General features: G+C 36.5%; 1 protein-coding gene across 8 annotated transcripts in view; it reads left to right on the forward strand.

Annotated features, from left to right (window-relative positions):
- The window catches only part of DGKB (diacylglycerol kinase beta), a 408,380-nt gene that overhangs the window by 141,750 nt on the left and 253,429 nt on the right, over window positions 1–13,201 (forward strand). For 4 of the 8 annotated variants that reach the window (XM_069860357.1, XM_069860356.1, XM_069860359.1 and 1 more), the window contains exons 3-5: window positions 1,364–1,440; window positions 6,115–6,162; window positions 6,656–6,676. In XM_069860357.1, coding sequence (XP_069716458.1) covers window positions 1,364–1,440; window positions 6,115–6,162; window positions 6,656–6,676 — 146 coding nt within the window. The remainder of the gene's footprint in view (window positions 1–1,363; window positions 1,441–6,114; window positions 6,163–6,655; window positions 6,677–13,201) is intronic. The other 4 variants (XM_069860360.1, XM_069860362.1, XM_069860361.1 and 1 more) reach the window with 2 other exon arrangements.

A 13,201-nucleotide genomic window follows, 5' to 3' on the forward strand; every position in this document is an offset into this window, starting at 1 on the left:
GTCCTAATCAGTAAATATCAATCCTATCAGCTTATAATTACAGTTCTTAATAAAATGTGTTTCTTAACATAGTGATTTATTCCTTTTTATATCTTTTGTCTTTTTTCACATGAAGTTGTAATTACTTAATGTATTTCAAATGACACAGCAATAAAAATATAGGTGACTTTATCAAATAAATATTTGCTGTGATCGCCCATGAGACGAGCTAAACTTGATTAGTTACATTTGAAAGTAACATTGAAATACATGAGATTAATGAAAATTAACTGTTTTACTGAGGCCACACAGAGTCCTCGGGTGTTTTCGTTTAAGAAAATTTCATGAAATTACTAACATTGGGAGAAGCCATTCATATTACATTCTACATCTGTGTGTGGAGGGAGGAGGGCAACAACTCCTCCAGCACCTCTTAAAACTGAGTTTTACTGGTATGTCCTGTTTATAGCTGCTATGAACTGTAACAAAGCTATTTTTCAAATCCTTTGCTGCGACATTTTCCCCTTCTAGGTCACATTATTTTACTAAATGTACTTTTTTTACAGTCATATTTAAGGACCTGAGTTTCCTTAACTTTTAAGAACTATTACAGTACTATGTTTCATTAATGTAAAAATTTAAGTTGAGGCTCTAGAGCGAGTCCAGAGAAGGGCAACGAAGCTGGTGAGGGGGCTGGAGAACAGGCCTTATGAGGAGCGGCTGAGAGAGCTGGGGGTGTTTAGCCTGGAGAAGAGGAGGCTGAGGGGAGACCTCATTGCTCTCTACAACTCCCTGAAAGGAGGTTGTGGAGAGGAGGGGGCTGGGCTCTTCTCCCAAGGGACAGGGGACAGGACGAGAGGGAATGGCCTCAAGCTCCGCCAGGGGAGGGTCAGGCTGGACATTAGGAAAATTTTTTTAATGGAAAGGGTCATTGGTCCCTGTCCGAGGCTGCCCAGGGAGGGGGTTGAGTCCCCTTCCCTGGAGGGGTTTAAGGGACGGGTGGACGAGGTGCTGAGGGATATGGTTTAGTGATTGATGGGAATGGTTGGACTCGATGATCCTGTGGGTCCTTTCCAACCTAGTGATTCTATAATTCTATAAGTCCTTGCAAACAACTCCTTCAGAAGTATGCTACTTCATAATTATTAAGGATTGAGTCAAAGAGCATTTTGTGTTTACTTGCAGATTTTTGGAGTATTTGGTGAGGAGGTATGATATGTTCTCATTTTCTTTGTGCCCACAGCTCTCATACAGCTAGAGAAAATTACTAATGTGCATTCGGAAAAGCTATTAGCAGTTTGGCTGTTATTTCTTTAATTACAGTTCATATTATGTAAATAAGTTTTCTGTATTTTCATTTTCTCTCTCTTTATTTTTCATCCAGATTCCACCAAGAAAATTAAGGATGTCTTAGAAGAATTCCATGGCAGTGGTGTGTTAGCAAAATATAATCCTGAAGGGGTAATTCTTCTTCTTTCTTCAAGGGTCAGAAATGGTGGGGAAAAATATTTATGAATGTTATAGCAAATTTAAGCATTTGAAAGAGAAGATTGTTTTTAAATCAGCTATTTGGGCTATTTAGAACTACTTGGAAAACAAAAATACGAACACTTCGAACTAAAATTCTGGAAACATCTGACAGAACTGCTTAATAATTTGCGGAAAGCCATGATTTCTTTTATAAGATTTAAAAAAAACAGACATGCCCCCCCCCCCCCAATTTATTCTTCCCAATTCTTTTTAAAGATTGGAAATATTAAGCATTATTTCAAAAGACAGAAGTAAAATCTGTTGTGCTAACTTTGCTTTTTAAATTCTTCGTCTTGCATTGTTTCTGGTAATGAGGTCCCCATTATTAAATGGGGTTTTTTTTTGTGATGTGAGGAAATAAAGAGTTTGGCTGAAAAAAGGGGTGGGTGTGTGCATTGTCACTACAGTTTCGCTATTAGACAAAATATACTGGTTTGGCTGGTAGAAAAAGTCAGATAATTTTGTTTTGTTATCCTCGGTTGCAATTCATATCCCTTTTTAGCACATCCTAATAGTGTGATTCAAAATGTAGCAAATGAGAACCTGTTTCAGTAATGCTTGTAATAGTAATGTTTCTAACTATGTTTGCATTAGGTGGAATTCAGGATAGAAAAATGTTCTAACTATTATGAAAATTAATTGATCTTCCATTTCAGGATGTAAAAGGCAAGCTGTATTGTCAAGTAAGGTAGTTATAACTCAAGTAGTGAAAAATTCTTTTAACTATGCAAAGCATAATGTTGGTCATTTTAGTCAGTTTCTGAGGAAAATGTTTCATAATTCACTAAAATAGCATGAGTTGATCTTGTAAATCATCATCTTAAATCTCTATTATTTTATTTAAATAAAATCATAGATTATAAAAGGATGGAAATGCTGTGATAGTCCAATGTATTCATCAATTGCTATTAGAAAGTAGATTTTATTTTATATTTTTTAGAAAAGTGTAAACTATTGACTTACAAACTCAGTGCTTGCTCTTACTTTGTACTGTTCACTTCTGCAGGTTTGTTATGCTCTTAGTGTATGTGATAGAATGGTCTTAATTTATTAGTAACATTTTCCTGAATTTCTTCTTTTTAGTCATTGTACGGTTGTCTCAATTTTTGGGATGTGTAATTTTTAAAGTACAGAATAATTGTGTATTTTATGTGTATTTAAATAACAAGTTGCCATGTAGGTAACACATTGTAAAATAATCAATGTTTATATATAAATATAAATAAGTATTGGAAGTTGTGAGATTACTCTGTTTTAACAAAGTAATTTCTCCAGTTTGGGAGTATATGGAGGATGCATCATGGCAAAAAGTCAACAGTGTGGGCACCTGAGGTGACTGCTCTGACTGAAGCCAGGTCAATTGGCAGATTTTGTGCAAAGCTGGAATTAATAAATGCAGTTGGTTCTGAGCCAAGTTTGTGACTCTTTTTACGTTTCCTGGAGTTGTTCTTTCACAGTGATTTGTTGCAGCATCCTACCAATGTACTGAAACATGCAGGGATTAGAGAGGAGCAGAGCACCCGAGCCAATGAGCTGGATGGGAGGTAGGAATGCAAGTCAGATACCTGGTGGTGGCTTCACTGTCTTGAGCAGTGATCAAGCTCTTTACTGCTACGGGGCCAATATTCAACCCAGTCTAACCCTGAGAGCTTTTGCACTTTACTGCTTAGTACTTGGACTTCAGGAAGTGCAACATGAAGAAAATGCAGCTAGCAGGAAAGCTTCTTTGGATCTAGTAGGATTTATTAGCTCAGGTTTCATGCCATAAGCTGCTGACCTGGAAGCAAAGTGACTGAAATTTCCTCTGCAGTTGAGTGAATATTCCAAGTCAGACAGAACTGCCTTTGCACAAGTGTGTATATTTTCTGCATGTATTCAACCTGCTATGTGGATAAATGCTTTGCAGAATGACTTGCAAGTTGATTGTATCTGGTCAGATGAGGATTCCACGAGTTGGATGTACTATTTAAGTAATGAATTATTATCTGTAAAATTGATAACAAAAATTGACTGGTTCAGCTGAAATCAATCATAGTGCAGCTTTTTACTTCCGTGTGTTATAGATGTCACTTGCTCTTTGTTGTAGTTTTGCAGAGAATACCATCATGTTTGCATTCTAGCTCTTTATTTCCTAGATCATTATCTCATAAGCTCTCCAGGTATTTTTCAGGTCTTGTCAATATACTACCAAAAATATAAGTATATATATATATAAGTGCTGCTATTTCTTTACTAATAAGCTTGAAGCATAGAGCGATGGCAGATGCGGCAGTGGCATGTATTTATGCCTTAAGAACTCCTGTTTCAAGCTTCTCCCTGTTTAAAGTGTTCAGGAATTTATTCCCCTCCATTGCAGTTTTTTATCAGAAACTGATTTAATGGGACAAAAATAGCAAAAGAAAAGCTATTAGTATTCAAAACTTATTACCTGAAGTAATCTGGTTTGTTTATCCATTATCTTATATCTTGGCAAGTGAGTGGTTTTTGAGATTAATGGAAATAACGTGTCTGAATATCATAAGGTCATCCAGTGTAGGGATTTTATTTATGGAGCTTTTACTCTACTTTCTGTGTAAGAGAGATGACTAAAACTTCTACAAATGCTACTGAACCTCTGCCCTTCCACCTTCTTCTATAAGTCAATGTCAACTATGTAATTAAGACTGGATTTTATTACTGATGTAAGACACACAGGTAGATTAAGTCTTTCCATCATTTGAGATTTATTTAAATTAATTAAATTCAGCCATTTCACTTTGAAGGGACCACTGAATGGGCTAGCAAGAATTAAGAAAGCAGATGGAGCTTAAGACTGTGTCTAAATGGGCAGTAAGTACACGTCATTGTAGTCCTAGTGTCATCCTTTTTTAAGTATCTGTTAGAGAACATCGTAATTTCTTGTTTATCTGCTTACTTACTTAACATCTAGAGTCCTTAGGGTTAATCAGTGCATGAAGAGTGAAGGTGGAAGGTGCATGGTGGAAGGTTTCAGCTGGACAAGTATTTAGGGTGCAGCTTGGGTCTGCATGAGGAACAGAGCAGTGCTCCAGAACTCCACAGTTTGGATGTGGATAAAATGAATAGATGTGCATAGAAAATTTCTGGGAATGTTGTGACAATGAGTTCCTGACACAAGGAACATTCCATGAGCTGATCTGCTTGGACAGGTGAAGCCCTGAGTCTGGCAGAATGTTTGCACTGAGGTTACAATCACCTGGCTACTCCAAAGGGTTTTTGCGTTTTTAGAAGTAGTGCAGATACTTCCAAGAAGCTGTCTCCCGGGTCCTCTGATTTCCAGAGGTTTTAGGGTTTTTCTGACCTATCCGTGATACTTTCACAGAGTTATGCCTGATAACTCTGGTTTAGCAAAAGCCTGGCACAAGCATTGAAATCTATGCAAAGAATACAACTGAATTTATAATTTTAAGGTAGTACCTCTTACTGAGAAGTAGTTAGTAGTATCAATTTGTGATTAATGTAGAAAATTAATATAGCACCTCTATTAAAAGGAGTAAAAATAATGAATAAAGCATCATATATATAGATGACATTGACGATAGTGCTTGCTAGTGTTTATAGAGTCATAGAATTGTTTAGTTTGGAAAAGACCTTTAAGATCATCAAGTCCAACTGTAAACCTAACACTACCAAGTCCACCACTAAGTCATGTCCCTGAGCGACATGTCTACATGTCTTTGAAATACCTTCAGGGATGGTGACTCAACCGCTTCCCTTGGTAGGCTGTTCCAGTGCTTGATAACCCTTTCAGTGAAGAAATTTTTCCCCAATCTAAACTTTCCCCAGTGCAACTTGAGGCTGCTTCCTCTCATTCTATCACTTGTTACTTTGGGGAAGAGACCAACATCCACCTCAGTACAAACCTCCTTTCAAGTAGTTGTAGAGAACAATAAAGGAGCCTCCTTTTCTCCAGATTAAACAACCTCAGTTCCCTCAGCTGCTCCTCGTAAGATTTGTGCTCCAGACCCTTCACCAGCTTCTTTGCCCTTTTTCACATGTGCTCCAGCACCTCAATGTCTTTCTTGTAGTGAGGGGCCCAAAACTTGAACACAGTATTTGAGGAGCAACCTCACCAATGCTGAGTACAAGGGTGCGATCATTTCCCTAGTCCTGCTGGTCACAAGCTGAGAGGCTATTGGCCTTCTTGGCCACCTGGGCACACAGCTAATATGCAGCCAGCTGTTGACTAACTCCAAGTCCTTTCCCACCATGTGGCTTTCCAATCATTTGACCCCAAGCTGGTCACATTGCATAGGGTTGTTACGACCCAAGTGCAGGACCTAACGCTTAGCCTTGTTGACCCCCATACACGTGGTCTCAGCCAATCAATCCGGCCTGCCCAGGTCCCTCTGCAGAGCCTTCCTACCCTCAAGCTGATTGAAACTCTTATCCAGCTTGGCATCAGCTGCAAACTTACTGAGGGTGCCCTGCTGATAAATGATGTGAGTGGCTTGGTGAGCACTTCCTCAGCTCTCTTGGGTGGATCCCGTCGATCCCATAAAGTTGCGTGTGTCTAGGTGATGTAGCAGGTCACTAACTGTTTTCTTTTGATTGGTCTTCATTCTATTCCACATCCCTGTCTTCCAGCTCAGAGCACTGGGTACCTGGAGAGCAACTGGTCTTGCAAAGACTGAGGTGAAGAAGTAATTAAGTACCTCAGCCTTCTCATGCTTTGTCACTATTTCTCACCTTCCTCTTCTTTCCCTGTCCAGTAAAGGACAGAGATTCCTTCCTTTCGTTATGAATGTATCTATGGAATTTATCATTGCATTAGCTTCTGATTAAGTTATTTTGTTAACAACTATTCTTAGCAACAAGTAGGTTTTAGTGGGTTTTTTTCAAATAGAAAGAGGTTAAAGGCAAACCTTGTACTTAATTTTTTTCTTGGTTACCTGTCATTGCATGGTTGAAAAGAAATTGCTTGCACTCTCTAACCAAGACTAGAATGCTGACTTAGAGCCATTTTCTTGACATAAATGCTAATGCAAGAATATTCTGTCTAATAACTTAAACTTGTTCATCTACATCACTAACCTTTAAACAAATTAATTCTACTTTAAAAACGGAGCCTGAGCATTATGACACTGCACTAACGTATGTGTTCTTTCTTTCCTTGCATGCTTTACAGAAACAAGATATACTTAATCAAGTAAGTAATCTTAATTTGATTTTTTTTTCCTTTTGTTACACATAGGAGCAGTATCTTTTATTTTGCAGGCTTCCATTCAGATGTCGCTTACTAATAAATACTGCATGTGGCTATTCTGACAGATAATAGGCAAATATTTATAGATGAGAGCAAAGTGCACTCTTCTCCCCTTGGCAGGTGGATTTCATTTTTCTCATTCACAGTGCATAATTTTTCTAACATTAATTGAGAGGAATATTAAAAATAACTTAAGAGCAAGTAATTAACTTGTTCCATACATGTCACAGAAATTTATGCTTACTAGTGAGATCTTGTAATGGTTTCTGTTCTTCTGAAATTACAATAACACATCTCAGAAAAAAATATTAAATACTATTTCTGTAATAATATCATGTAATTCATATATAGCAGGCTTAAAGTTGCAGATTTTGTAGTTTGATTAAGGCTTATAACATGCTTTAAGCAATTGTGACTTTACAACAATTGCAAGAGAAATAGAGAGCTGATCATCCATCAAGGCTCTACTCTTGAGAAACTTCAGTAGCTTAAAACAAGGTATAATAGTGCAACAAAAAAAAAAGCAAGGGAAGAAGGACTAATCAAATGCTCTGTTTTTTTTTAAATGACCTAGTTACTTTTCGTTTGTAGCACAGAGGTGTTAAAAAGCTCCTGGAAAGAGGCAGCTGGAACATGAGAACAATGGAAAAGTCAAGAGAGAGAAAGGATTAGTTTTGTAGGAACCCCTCACTTTCTGAGGTCAAAAGCCAGCTGAGCTTTTGGAAGTGTGTTACTAAAAGCAGTACTCCCCGTTGATAAAAGGGCTCAGTTTTCTTCAGATGACCAACATTACTTTCATTATTTTTTTAGTAAGCTCACAGAGTGACTGCAGAGGGTCCTGAAAGAGAAGGTATTCAGGTTAAAGCAGTGCGTGTAGGATCAGTCTTGAGACTGATCTTTTTGCTAATAACCTTGTCAAAAAAAGCAGATGAATGCTAATAGAATCAACTCACTAAACCAAGTTTGGAAGTTATTGTTAACATGGAAAAAAATCTGAATATTGTACTGGAAAAGCTTTATGATTTTATGGAGTACAGGAAATGGAATGAAATGCACTAGTGCAGAGTATAGTGCGCTGTACGCTGGGGCTAGTGGCATTGTTAGATAAATTGCTGTGCATGGCAGTTGATCACAAGATCATTGGCAAGCATCATTGCAGTTTGGTTGTGAAGAAGAGAAATATATTACTGAGACATTGTAATGGTATTCCTGTGGCCACAGTGGCCTGAGAACAAGGCAGGACTCGTAAGAGAAGAAGTGTCTTAGACCCATTGACTTAAGTGGAAAACTAGTCAAAATTTCAAGCACAGAAATATGAATTGAGGGAAAGATTTTTGTCTTCTTTCCCTCAGGTACATTCTTTGATCTGACAGAAGATGCTAATTTACTGTAAAGACCTTGTCTTGTTATACCATATAAAGTGGAGTATTTCTACTACAGATAGGAAGACTTAATTTTCTCTAAAAAGGTACTGCAGAAACCATATCTATCTGCTTTTGACCAAATGATGGGACAACGTGTACTTAAATTGGAACTAATGTACAGAAGGGTTAGTAGGTTATGAAGAATTATAGCATGTCTATTACGTAGAAGCCCGTTGCTCATGTGTAGTAAACAGAGGACTAACTAAGAGAGGATATTGTGTCTCTAGCTACAAAAGAGGAAAAAATTAGCAACTTGTGAGTATTATCAGCAGAAAACTATACCCTTCAGACACTGGGCACTCAAGTGTCTTTCTCGCTCTCTGGGCAAAATTCTAGGGAAACACTGTTTTATTCTCATAGTCTATTAAATCACTAATTCAAGCACTATTTTCCAGTTCTGATGTGCACAAGGTACTGTTTCAAAGTATTTTAAAATGGGAATTGATTTTTTGGTTTATTAGGGTCCTGCAATCAGCATTTAGATAGAAGCTGATAGAGAGTTTTAAGCTGTCTTGATATTCAGGCCAGAGACACTGTTCTATTTCAAAGAAAATGCTGCTTAAAGCTACACCAGTTTTTAAAGGAAATAAAAATAAAATGCAGAGGGTCAAACTGTGTCTGGCTTATTGTGAACATATTTTATTTGAAGGATGACAGACTACTCTGACGATGTTCCAGCTCCTCTGACAGCATGAAAACAGTACAAATACGGTACCAATTACGGTATTGAGTTAATACGTATGAAAAATGCAATTCTTATGTTTTTGTATTAGTTTGAAATATCAGTTGAGTTGTTATTTTCCTAAAGTGAAATAAATTCCTTCAGAAAGCATATATTTATTGTATTTCTTTTTTTTTAAATATTGCCATTAATGATTATTTAAAATTTATGCGTTTCAGCTCAAGCGTACATGTATGGTGCAATGTTGGTGCAAAATTAGGAGCTACGACTATTTATTCTGCTTGTCATTGGTGATACATTTCATAATTTTTAACTGCTAAGATGCATTTAATGTAAATAGAAAAAGATCTTTGTGTTATTAAATGATTGTGATTTTAATTGTGTTACACTGTGTCTTCCTTTGATCACTATATGTCTGAATTAATGGTGTGAGAGAAACAATCTTTGCACAATCTTTAGAAACAGGTAAATTGTTTGATTCAACCAGAACTTTTTGTCGTAACTGACTTTTTCCCAGGGGTTAATTAATTTTGCTCTTTTATTTGGTCTTAGTTTGAAGCACACCATTTACACAATTTTTCCTAGCTTCTATAGTACTTGTAATTTTCTGATGGCTGTTTCTCCTGGGACATAAAGTAACCTATTTACTCTTTGCTTTGTTCAGTATATAATAATTTATGGATATTTTTTCTAACATTCTTTATTGATAATACATGTAGAATAGACCCTGGGTGATAATCTGCTACAAGTTCCTTCTCTAAGTAGTGCCTTAGCACTCTTTGTTTAAAAAAAAAAAAAAATCCCCATCTTTTTACAGTAAGTATAGCGTATTTAGTAAATGTATGTATTAAGTATGTATATTTATGTGTGTAGTAGTTATAGCTATACAAATCTACATACATAAGTAATTACATGCTAGTGAAAACCTGTTTTTTCTTACCGAGTTATAGAACTGGGATGAGTCTTCAGTGGTTGGTGAATACATTCTAGATTTATTTTAGTAATTAGTATCAATTTATTTTATTAACATGAGAATGCAATATAAGGTTTTGCTTTGGAATCTTGTTATTGCATAAAAATTGAGTCTTTGTTTCAGTTTTGGATGTTTTGTTGAGTTCACTTCTTCCAAGACACGTGCTAGCTGAGGGAAAATTTTGGCGGTTATGTATGTCTGCAGGATTGATAATATCTGAATATAATTTGACCATATGGAGTATTTGGTAGGATCAGCCTATGAAAGCGTGTGATTATTTTCTTTTCTGTAAACTTTGATCTAACTAGATGAAAATTTGGATGCTGCTTGATCCAAGAAATGATTTTATTTGATTACCAGAACTTCCAAAATTAATTGTAAAAAATGTATTAAATCAAATGCTTAGATCAGAAGCTACTAAGGAGTTTCAATTCAGACCAAGCTTTAACCTGATGCACAAAGGCAATCTCCATGAAGAATTCCCAATTTAATGTGAATTTCTGCTATATAAACATTAAAAATACAGTTATACACCAAATACTTATTCATTCTTGTGTAATTCATGTTTTCTAGGTTATTAACCTTGTCTATATGGTCTCTGCATTTTGCCCATGTATTTTGGCAGAAGTTAGGTTTAGGAATGTCGTTGGAATCAGTGGGTCTAAAACTTAGACTTTTACTGGGAATGCTTTAGTATTGCTATTGCAGCTAATAATGTATTTGTCTCTAATGCAGTAGCATTAATGTGTGTGATTGTTATCATAGCATTATGTGTGAATCAAGGCCCTGTAGCATCTACTCCTATTTCAGCATCTCATTTTTCAGACACTGGGTCAATGTAAATTGTTTAAAAAGAAGTAATAAATTAAGGAGACCTACCCACAAACAAAAATAACCCAGAGCTCTTAACGTCAGTAGATTAAAGCTGATTACACTCTACATTTTTGGCACCATTTGGCAATCAGGCAAAGTTATGTAGAAGTAATTAATTGAAAATTTTATTTTCAACATAATTATCTTTCCATTATTTCTGAAATGTTCTATTTAATAAGTGAAAATCATATTTTGTGGGAGTCTGCTAGAATGAACAATTTATCTTTTTCTTTCTCTCACTGTCTTCCATTCAGTTTCTCAGGATGATGAGAACAGTGGCTTATGTTGAAATATTTGGTACACAAAGAAGACCAAAGAGAATGTGGTGTTTTAAAAGAATTTATGGGTGAAGATTAATTCCAAACACTAGATCACGTCTTGTTCCCATTTATTTGGCCAGTGTGGTGTGGAAAAGTAAAAGGAGTTGTTACTCTACTCCCCCCTGCCCTGATGCATCCACAGTGGCAACTCTTTTGTCAAGAGACGATTGCTAAATTACTTTTTTGCATCTAGTGAGGAGCAAGAAAGTGGAGTGATACAGCTTCTTTTTCTTCCTTCCATGTGTCATCTGGCAAAAGTAGTTGTTGCATTTATACCAGCTAGCAAAATACACGAGACAGTTGGACCTTTTCTGTTGCAGTTGGTGTTAGGGTAGATCTTGAGTTAAAAACTGTCATTTTTTTCCTGACTAAATTTTTTGTTCTCTTCAAATGTCTCATATGGTAGGCGTTAAAATATTAAATAGCATAGGTAAACCTTCTGAAAAGTTTTCTTTATAAAACAATGGAGAATGTAAAATTTGATCTACTTTTATATAACCTGTGTTTCACTGAGAAACCACGTTTTATGTATTCTCAATATCAGGATATACTGAGTTGTGATGTCTATACCACGTAGAATTCTGTTAGCACAGAAAGTACACATAAATCTTCACAATACTTGTAGTTTTCTTGATCTTGTGTTTCTGTGTATTGTCAGTAAAGCAGGAGAGCAAATTGTAAAATTGCAAAGCTTATTGTATGCAGTAGGAGAAAGGAAGAAGTCAGATATTACAGTGTAGAGCTTCCTTTTATTCACTTGTTCCTGCCTTCTTTCCCCACACTGTGCATCATTTTGCTCTGTGAGGTGGAACAAGGAATGAATTCCCACAGCTCGCTTGCTTGCCTTATCTATAATCATGCCCGTAGTTAGGGACACTGCAGCCTGAAATGCATGATTTCTGGAATATTTCTTCCACTTACCATAGGGAGTGGGGGAAGCTTAATTGGTGTGTGGAATCCCCTAGCTGTATGCATGTTTCATATTCTGAAAGAAGTAAGAGGACAGTGAAAATTGCTGATAGCGTGTCATGTTGCTGCCTTAGTTTCCTGTATGTTCTTGTTAACGATTCCTATGGATCTAGTGTGCACCATTCCTCCACTCCTACCAATGCAGGCTTTCACTGCAAAAGAGAGAAATTGTGGGAAATTTTGTGACATCGCCAATTTTAAGGAGGTAGAAAGCAACATTTTTGTATATGACCAGTCACTCTAGATCAGTCCTATTTGATACGTAGTTAAGAATGAGCAGAACGTAGTATGTTTGCTCTGGATTGTGGAAGGACAAGTTTCTGCTTTCTGCAAAGACACTGGACTTCACAGAGATAATCCTATGCATTCAGTTACCCATAGATACAATCCTATGCATTCAGTTACCTGTGATGGATCTTTTAAGGCAGATTTTACAACCTGCTAACCTGACATTCACCCTCTTTCATTCTCTCTCACATACAAGGTGTTAAAACCCATTCCACAGTCTGGACAGAATTAGGTATTTTAGGCACCTTCATAGCCTGTTTTAGCCATAATCAGAAGATCACAGACCTGAGTGGACCCTGTGGTTTTTGTTGGAATACGAGACTATACACGCGGATACAAAACACCTGAAATTTTCTGTTATTTTGCCAAGCAGAGTCATAGCTGCTACTCTAAAACCAGTCATTCAATTCCATTTTTTCCCTGAAATTTAGAGAATTGCCCTTTATAAACTAGCACAAAATTAATGTAATGTACTTACTAGTGAGTGCTTGAGAAGAAACAGAACTCTTCTCTTAGTAACTGGATTTTTTTTTAAACATATTAAGTATAGACTGACTCCATTTCTTTTTCCGATGTATTCTGGGAATCTGGGATTTGAAAGAAACTGTAGAGTGGGAAGTAAGGGCTCTGCTTTATGCCGTTGGCGTAGAGCAGAAAGAGAAGTAAAATATATGCATTCATTTGTGGTATTAGTTAGATAAAAAGCTTCTTATTGAGTATCTATGAGATTCAAGGGGTAGAGGCAAAGATACATGCGTCCAGTCATGATAGTGCTGTGGTATATAGTGGTCACTATTGATGATTTTGTAGTATTCTGTGCAGTAACATGAGGATAAAATTCTGGAGTACTTTGCTAACTGTGAATAAAGTGACAGCTTTAATACCTATAAAGATCAAAAACTAATGATAATGTCTTTGTTTCTTCATGGCTGAGAATTG

The sequence above is a fragment of the Phaenicophaeus curvirostris genome, chromosome 6 (assembly GCF_032191515.1).
Source record: "Phaenicophaeus curvirostris isolate KB17595 chromosome 6, BPBGC_Pcur_1.0, whole genome shotgun sequence".
Classification (NCBI taxonomy): domain Eukaryota; kingdom Metazoa; phylum Chordata; class Aves; order Cuculiformes; family Cuculidae; genus Phaenicophaeus; species Phaenicophaeus curvirostris.